At 44.3% G+C, this 9,519-nt stretch overlaps 1 protein-coding gene across 1 annotated transcript in view; it reads right to left on the bottom strand.

Annotated features, from left to right (window-relative positions):
• TFCP2L1 (transcription factor CP2 like 1) overlaps positions 1 to 8,626 on the bottom strand; it is a 48,813-nt gene extending 40,187 nt beyond the window's left edge. Inside the window, exons 1-2 of the mRNA XM_006920995.2 lie at positions 8,565 to 8,626; positions 4,992 to 5,143 (exon numbers count right to left, since the gene is read on the bottom strand). Coding sequence (XP_006921057.1) covers positions 4,992 to 5,143; positions 8,565 to 8,626 — 214 coding nt within the window. The remainder of the gene's footprint in view (positions 1 to 4,991; positions 5,144 to 8,564) is intronic.
• Between the last annotated feature and the right edge of the window lie 893 nt (positions 8,627 to 9,519).

Below are 9,519 nucleotides of genomic sequence, written 5' to 3'. Positions count from 1 at the left end.
TCAGCAGGGCTTCTTGCCTTTAATCTGTCCCAAAACTACCGCCTGTCAAGTCTAAGTACAATGCTTAGTTGTAGAACCATCCTTGTGTTAACCTCTGAATTAGGATAAAAATAGTGAAAATTTTGAAAGTCCCAGTTTGATGACCTTGCTAACTTCCAAAACAGGATTAGGGTAAACATGTGTCCACTTTATCATTAATAATGGCTAATTTGTGAATGCTTACGATGCGCCAGAAACCATTTTCAGTGCCCTATATGTATTTACTCATTCTATCCATATAATAGCACCTACTTTGTAGGAGTTTTATTTCCTCTATTTTACAGATGAGCAATTGGAGGCACTGAGCGGTTAAGTGACTTGCCCAGGTGAATGCCCAATGATTGCTCAGCCTCAGCAAGGCAGATCTTGGCCATCTGGTCTACTTCTCCATCCATATCATTCACACTCCTCCTTGTGTTCCAAACCCTAGTCATCCTGAACAACTTAGGATTCTTTGGATAGACAGTGTGCTTAACTGCACCACCACCACCCACAAACTCATTCTTGCCTTTGTACATGACTTTTCTCTTTACTCACTGAACTACCCACCTCTTCCAATTGGCAGGAAGTTTTATTCCATAAGTGAATGAAAGTAAGAGTCCTGTAAAAATGTATTACTATGTTCAAGGTTCAAGAGCTGCTCTGGTAGGAAATACCAAAGCTTTCTCCATAACAAGTTATTCTTGCAAAGTTGTTTCTTATCTCAAAGCCAGAATTCACTACACAGATTGCCTGGGGTTGTCTTCTATTCTCTGTGACTCCTCCCTTACAACCCACTCCATCCTTTCCCTCTGGCTCCAGCCTGCTTTCGGGAAAGATCTGCCCACTGTGACCTTTGGTCACTGACAGAAGTTGATCTGGAAATGGAAGTTTTCAGACCTCCATTCAACAGCTGCCACCCCTTTTCCTCAGGACTCCATTTCAGAGGACATACTTCGTTTTTCAAATCATTTTCACCATATCCAAAATTAACCACTGAGCTTGATGATGGGAAGCCCATATGTAATACACTTTGCCCAAGCCACGTGATATCAGAGCATTGGTTTAACACTGCATTGAGAAATGGGCATCCAATGGTTTTAATGACTTTTTAAGTTATAGATACAGCATCTCTCCCATGTTTTCAGACAACTTTAAACACATCATTACAAGGAAGAGGACATGGGGTGGCTTCATAGAAAGAATACAACATCATAGAGCCAATTCAATAAACATTACTTAATAGCAAATTTTTCAATTTACCAAGAAGGTTATAACAGATGTGTCAAAACTATTTTTTAACTGAATCAATGCCTATTTATTCATCATATGACACTTTAAATAAAGTATGCTAAAAAAGATACCCAGTACAGCGTACTGATAATAGCAACAAAGAGAAAAAAATAAAATGGCATTAAACAAATCATGCCTAATTTTTAATTGCCCACATATTCATAAAGCATCAGGGCACCAAGCCTAATGCTAGGGATACAATATTAAAAACATACGGCCCTGCCCTCATAGAGCTTCCATTCTATTATGGGAGACAGGCACTAAAAGAATTACGCTGTGTTTTCTTCCAGCAGTAATGACAATATTCCATCCTAAATAAGAGGAAATAGTAAAATAATATGTAGACATAGTAAATAATGTCTAAGAGGTTTCAATAATGACAGAAAAATTTATTACAAGAATAGTATTTAATAAAAGCAAGAAACAATTTTATAAGGCTTATGATCTCATCGGTATTCTTTTTTTAAAAGGTATAGAAGGAAGATTTAATGGTTGTAACATCCATTTATAAGAATAAATAATTGAGACTGGCTAAGAAGAATGATGAAAAGAACTTCTGCTCCCAAATAGGAAAACATATTTCCAAGCTACAATAAATTGTTCAATAAGAAATGGGTGAGAATCAATGAATCTCAGGAGTATGGGACAGATACCTATACAAGGGTCTGTTTCTGGACTAATACGGTTTTTTAAATGTTTTAAAAGTGGCATTTTTAAACCAGTGAGAAAAGGATAAACCAGGCAATAACTAGTAGGTTAACTATTTAGAAAAATAAACTTAGACATTTGTATCACATCATAAATTTCAAATGCAATATGAAATTTCAAATGCAATATGAATCTCACTGATAAAGCTGAAAATAATACATATATTTTATATAGTAATAAATCCAAAATATCATCAAATAACAAATTATTAAGTTGCAAAAAATTCTAAGTGCATTTCGATGGTAAAATTTTAAAACCATTAAATGAAATTTAGGAAACTACTAAACTAATTTTGCAGTTGGCAGGCATTCTAAGCATAAGAGAAAAACCATTTTAAAAGACAAAGATTTGAATTTCTACACAGAAAAAAATCATGACATATATCCTACACCATAAATAGAGTTATTACACAATAAATATAGTTAAATGGCCAGCTACTAACAGGGAAAAATGTTCGCAACGTACAGCAGGTAAAAGGTTGATGATAGCCCATAAGGTATGCTCTTACAGTCAATAAGACATAAACATCCTGATAGGAAAATGTGCAAAGGACGTGAACATAATTGATGAAGAAATAAAAAAGCTCAATAAACATTTTAAAATATTCAAAAATATTAGTTATGATAGAAATGCTAATTTAAGATTAAATTCTGTTTCACTAATCAGATGAAAAATGATAATGTCTAATATTGGGAATGAGACAGTGAAATGTATCTCACTGGCCAGCATAGAAATTGGCACATTCTGCCGAAAAGGCAATTTGGTAAATATATCAAAAACCTTATTCAAACTCTGTGATCCCATAATTTACTTCTAAGATATTTATCTAAAAATAAATAAATAATCAACATTTCACAAAAACAACTAAAACTAAGTGTCCATACTGTGAAACTAGATAAGTAACACAACTATGAAATGTAACACTATGCAGCTGTTACAGAAACTTAAGTTCGCAAAACATTTTTAATGACATGAGGAAATTAAGAAAACAGGATATGTGTGGTTATAACTTCAAAAGATTTATAAACAAATAATGTAGCAACAAGTTTAGCAGTAGTTCTGAGGTTCAATTAGAGATCGTGATTTTTTTTTAATTTTCTTCCTTACACTTTTCTAAATCATCCAAAATTTTTATAATGAACATGTATTATTTTAATAATCAGGAAAATGCATCTTAAAAAATGAATACACAAAATTAAAACAAGATGGTAAGACCATAGGGCAACTCTTTTTCCCTCTCTTAACTTATCTGTATTGAGCAAAGGATAAACTCCTTTAAGAAGACGTGGTACGCTGACTGCCAAACTCTGTCCAAAGCGGACTTATTAAAGGAGGGAGGGACTGGAGGGAAGGTGGGGAAGGCAGTCAAAAGCCTTACAGACGGGGCAGAGGCAGGCACACTCAGGGTCCGGGTCCAGCAGCAGGGCCTCAGAACCACTCACTCTTCAGCACCACTGGACAGGGCCAAGAATAAGAACTGCCTCGGAGTACAACACTCCGTAAATATCACCCAATTTCTTCATGCTACATTTAGGCAAGAAGGCAGAGGCCCAAAGAGGAACTGCCTAAAGGTACACAACAAGTTGGTAGCATCTGATCTCCCATGAAAGAGAAAGGAAAGTAGCGGAAGCCACTCTACAAACAAGCAGATGCACAGAGGTATCATCCACATGGCCACATCACCGCCATCAACAACCACCAGCCTCAGGAAATGGAGCACAGATCTTAGAGCCTGAGCCAGGCACCCTACTGTTGACCGAGCATGGCTTGGTGACTCACTGATGCCCAAAAGCTACGTACAGGGATAAGCATGCCCTTCCACGGAGCCACGTCAACAATGGGAAGGGGCTGTTTCCATCCAGAGGCAGATGCAGAGCCACCTGCTGATTCTGAGCTGGTTCTTTTGCCCAGAAGCTGGCAAGTTCAGCAGTCAGAGGAGAGCTTGATGATCAGGTTGGATCTCCACCTCCGACTAGCACCCGAAACTGAGGAGTCAAAGTTCTACAGAAAAGAGGCAGCCTGTGTGGGACAAACCACTAGCACGCTGCAGCTCCCTTGCAACTTAGTGCAACCCTACAGAAACCGCTGTGTTCCCCTGCTCCTCTGCTCTTCCCATCTAAAGCCGAGGGGCAATTAATCCACTCGATGCCAGGGTGTTTATGAGGTGGCCCAGGAAGGAAGTGCAATAAACATAAACACATAATCATCCAGAAAACACAAAATCACTATCCATCAGGACACTGATCCACGGGTCCTGACAAAGGAAATCAGAAATTGAACAGCCGCTATCATACCGAACACTTCACACACCCTCATTCTTTCAAACATCACAAAATTACACTTGCCATTTTACACATGAGAACACTGAGGCTCAGAGAAAAAGACAGCTCAGAGTCACAGCGCTAGGAAGTGCTAGAGTTGGAATTTAAACTCCAAAGCCCATGCCATTTCTCTCAGGACACAGTGAGAGATCTTGTCCCCATCGTCACAAAGCATTTCTGTCTGGCACATGTGGAATCCAGCCCCACTGCTGCCCTAGGACAGGGCCAGTCTTCCCACCACTGACAGGTACAGCTCCAGACAGGACAGCAGATATAGTACACCACAGGTGTTTAATCTATGTCCAGGAAAAGACATCAGTTGTGGTCATAGTAAATAACAATTACGACAGTGTCTGCAATCACTGAGCATGTGCTGTGTGGAGGGTCTGTACGAGGAACGTTACCCCATTTGGCCTGAATAACAACAAAGTTGATGTGTACATTTTTCAGATGAAGACCCTGAGGCGAGGTTCAGGGTCTCACAACTAGAAAATGGAATCTATCTGACACCACAGCCTCTTCCCAAACCCCACCTCTCCCACTGTGACAAGGTAATGAGGCCAAATGGGTGGTTCAGGACAACTTCCCCTTCCCTCTAGGTAGTCTCCCCGGACCCCGAGTTCTGCCCTAACCCAGTGCTCTGGCCACTACCTTGGTTGAGGTAGGTCAGTGTCTCTTCATGCAGCTTCACAGCTGGGGACGTGGCAGCGCACAGCACGTACTGCAGGGGTGGCAGGCGGGCATCATTCTCAGGGGAGAGCTGGGGCTCCTCCTGCTTGAAGATGGGCAGAGCGAGCACATCACTGCAACACATGGGAGGGGGTTGTCAGGAGCAGAGCCCCAAGAGCCCATTTGCAAAGAGAGAGCCAAGTTGGAGAGGTGGATGCGGAGAGAGGGAGGGGATCAAGGGCAGCTCAGCAAAGCATATGGCCGTGTGCTGGTTCAGCTTCTCACACCTCATATCACAAACTCTTTGAAGCTTCAGACAGAGCAAACCAGTCTGTGATGATTCTACTTTCTCTCAATGATCCTCAAGAGATTTATTCAAACAAATCATCAATGAGGTAAAAATACATAGTTATCTAATATCTAAAGTTACGGAAATCTCTGTAACAAAGGGACTACCAGCGATGGAGTGAACTTTAGATGCCATATGGTTTCCAACGACCAGATAGTGATAATTATCGTCTTATTTTAGAATAAGACTGAACAAAAATTAATTTTTAAATAAACTACTCTATTTATTGGCCACTTCTCAGACCAATACCCTGCCCTCAGGGCTCTGTAAACTATGCAAATACAGAAACTGTTTGCTTCACTCTCCCAGGTTGAGACATCCCCCTGACCCTTCTAAAAAAAAAGAAAAAAGACAGTTGACCCATAACCCCTATTCGAAAGGTCATACTAATATCTCTTAAAATATAAAACAAGAAGGAAGGACTTTGGTTTCAATTCCATTTTCTTATCCAAATGAAAAATAGTAAGATGCTCAGATTCTTTTCTTCCACCTATGAACAAAACTCCCCACCATATCCCAAAAAATCAGCCTCGCATCAGCCTATGACTGGAGAAGTATTTTTAAATGCCCTCACAAAAAAAAAAAAAAAAAAGAAATCCCTGAGACTACGGATGACCTGCAGGCAGGAGAGACTCTTTTAAGATCTCTAAATTATGAGTGGCAAGAAAACAGGTGCCAAAAAAGTACCAGTGCCCTTATCTTGATAACCCTCCTCCCTCCCTGTGTCCCAGGTTATGAATCAGATTCATTGACCCCACTTCACTGTATAAACAGCAGTCACTGGTACAATTTGTTCCTCATACAACACAATAAATGAGCGTCTCTAAAACACAAACCCAGCACACACCCCAAAAATGTCTAACTAATTCTCAGAAGGAAAAGCTGGGCTCGGAGTACAGCTGTGTGTACACCTCGCCTGCCACCGTGTGTGGCCCATAAGACCAGAGCGCAGTGCTGACTTGGCTCCCCTCACACTCAGCCTTCCTTTTAAAAAGACTGGCACACTCCTAGCCTAGGTGGTTATCGAGGAACAGGTGAGAGGCAGGCAGGCCTGCTCACCTGGGGATTGCATAATTTTATGTTTGCCCAGACCATGTTAAGTTAATAATCCATGGGCTGCTGCCTTTAAATTAAAAAAAAAAAAAAGTGGGGAGGGAGGGTAAGAACCATCACTCAACAGTAACTTGTTTCAAGCCTGGCATCCTTATTTGCCAAGGAATAAAAGTCACTAGAACACCAAACAGAAAAAGGGAAGAAGGGAGTAAAGGCTACTACCCCTGTACTCCTGTATGGTCAAACAACTTGCAGAAGTTCTGCAGTGAGGAGAAAACCAAATATAAAATACAAAAAAAAAAAAAAACAACAAGGAAATGAACAAGACCCTCACTCTAGAGTTGGGAGGATCAGGGATCTATTCATTGACCCCTTCCTTGGCCTTCACTGAGGTCAACCTCTACAAGGCGAAATTCCCAGCTTCTAAGAAGTAAAAAGGGCGTGGCAGGGGGGGACCAAATGCTTCTTTATCCATGGACCCAAAATGACCCCAGAAACCAATATGTCTTTATGGCACCTTTCACCCCAACTCCTGCCCACCTCTCAATGCAATACCAAAATCCTAAAAGGTATCTCAGTTATTCCACAGATAAATTTTCATTTCATAGCAGAGGAACCTCCCATGCAAAGAAAATTATCCTCTACCGGGATGCTATTTTAAGTACCCAGGAAATTTTTAATACACTCACCCTCCACTCAAGGTCACCTTTAAAATCATTTTTAAGGTATGGGAATACACTTGATGGCAACAAACTAAAACTTACGGAAAACTACACCTAAAATTGCATCACGCAGTACAATAAAAATGTATTTCGTTGTAGCATTTTGTGTAAGTGAATGGACACTTAATCTTCTGCCTGGGATTAACATCTGCCCAGTGGGCTTGGACATCCCCCAGAGCAGCTTCCCTCTGCAGACATCACCAAGGTCTGCAGGGAGGTCATCAGTCTTTAATTAAGGCCTTATACTTATGCCATCTCCTACTACTCTGGCCATGAATAAAAAACTGCGGACACATCAACTCATTCTTTTGCTTTTCAGAAGGGGTAGGTCTTCGGGGAGGATGACTGGACAAATACCTAATAGAAGTCAGAATTTACAAATAACGTGTACTGTTAAATCTCAGAAGGAACTTCTTGGGATCAAAAAAAGCACTCTCGGTGTATCTCTTTGGGGTTCTCCGTGCCAGCGACTCCCTAGGCCTCACAATTCACTTTCTCTGAGCCCTACCAAGCCGTTTGGGTTAAATTAGGCACATTTCATACACTGTGACCAGGATAGAAATAAAGACAGGCCAAAGCTGGTTCAGTTGAGTTCAGAGCGAAATGACTGCCCATTAGTACCCGATCAGCTGCAGAAAAGGGGCAAACGATCCTCCAAGGACGGAAGCTAACGGGGTCCTTCTTCCTTTGGGGGACAGGAGAAAACTTTCCGAACAGGCAGGACTTACTTTTTCTTTTGAAGAGCACTAGTCAGTAAAATCCCCGCAGAAGAAAGACTTCCATCAAGAACCATAAACATAGGGGCCTCAGGTCAAAACGCTCAAGACCACCTGGAAGGAGGGGGCAACCTGCCCCTCCCAAGCCTTTGCTGGCGCCCTCGAGGCTGCAGCACAGGTCAGCGCTCAGCGTTCACCGCTCACTAGCCCCTCGGCCGGACCAAGGACATTAGAGAAGGCGCGAGGCTCGGAGAGGGACCGGGCGAAGAGGGGCAAAGAGCAGGGGACTAGACTTCTCAGGGGCAGGCACCCCTCCGACGCCAACGGTGAGGAGACAGGGGACGAGTACGCAGCGGAGGAGGCTGCGGCCAGCAAGAGCGCGTCCCGCGCCCGCCGGAGGTCATCATGGGAGGAGCCGTTCCCGGCACCGGTCTCTGCAAGACGGGCCCCCAACACTGCGCTTCCACTCCTGCCAGGGTCCGTGGGTCCGTCCGTCCGTCCGTCCGTCCGTCCGTCCCTAAGCGGGACTCTGGGCAGCTCTCTCTCCCTCAGTCCGCAAAGAACAGACAGTGGGCAAGTGGGGCGCAGCGGGGGCGCTGGGCACCCCGGACATTGCAGCTACCCTCCACGCCCCGCATGTCTGACGACCCTCGCCCGCTGACTTGGCCCAACACCGCGGTGGGATCCCCGTTGGGCTGGGCAGCGCGGCCCTTACCGCAGGTAGCTGCTGGAGTTGTGCTGGTTGTAGTGCTCGGGCTGCGTGTGCCAGAACAGCATGGCTGGAGCTCCAAGCCCGCCACGACCTGGGCGTGCAGAACTGGACACAAGACGCGAGACCCCCAAATGGTCACCTGAAAGTGCGCTCCGAAACGCCGCGCCCGCCCGCGGGGCGCCTTTATGGACGGCCCAGGGGGCGGGACCGAGGCCAGACCCTCCCCTCAGGCCGCGCGACCGGGAGGCGGCTCCCCGCGGCCACCGCACCTGGCTGACCGCACTGGCGCGCCCTTCCCGCGAGCTAGTGCGCCTCCCCGGCGCCGGACTAGATAGAGCGGGCGGCGGGGCTGCTGGCTGAGGCTGAAGCCCAGCTCCTCTCCCTCCCACCGGGGGTGGGGCTCAGGTGACCCTCACCGCCCCTCGAATGGCCTCACGCACCTTCTCCGCGCCCCGCCCATTGGCTCTGCGCGCCATGCTGGTCCCCAGAGCCGCACCGTGGTTGGAAAGAGGCCGATCCGAGCTTGGATGTCAGGCACCAGGGCCAAGACACGCTCTGCTCCTTAGCATGCTCTTATTTATTGATAGATTTATAGCACTTTACTCTCTCTGAAATAGTGGTATTTTTTTTTTTTAGTGTGTTGTCTTTCCTCCTAGAATGTAAGCTCCAAAAGAGAAAGGCCTGTTCTATAACTCACCGTGTTATCTCCCCTGCCTAGAAAAGTGCTTGAGACATAGTAAGTGCTTGATAAGTATCTATTAAATAAGTATGAAAAAAAAAGAGAGAAAAGAAATGCATCCAGTAAGTAATCAGAGAAGTCTTCCTGGAGATGACATTGAGCTGAGGCCTTGTGGATGATGAGGAAGCATCTCTATGAACATCTAGAGGAAATGCAGTTCCAGTCTGGAACAAGAGTAATGGCCAAGGCCCTGAGGCTGACTTACTTTGACATGGCTGG

This window comes from Pteropus alecto, unplaced genomic scaffold (genome assembly GCF_000325575.1).
Source record: "Pteropus alecto unplaced genomic scaffold, ASM32557v1 scaffold3, whole genome shotgun sequence".
In the NCBI taxonomy this organism is placed as follows: Eukaryota; Metazoa; Chordata; class Mammalia; order Chiroptera; family Pteropodidae; genus Pteropus; species Pteropus alecto.
This window is presented reverse-complemented; position numbering and strand designations above follow the sequence as displayed.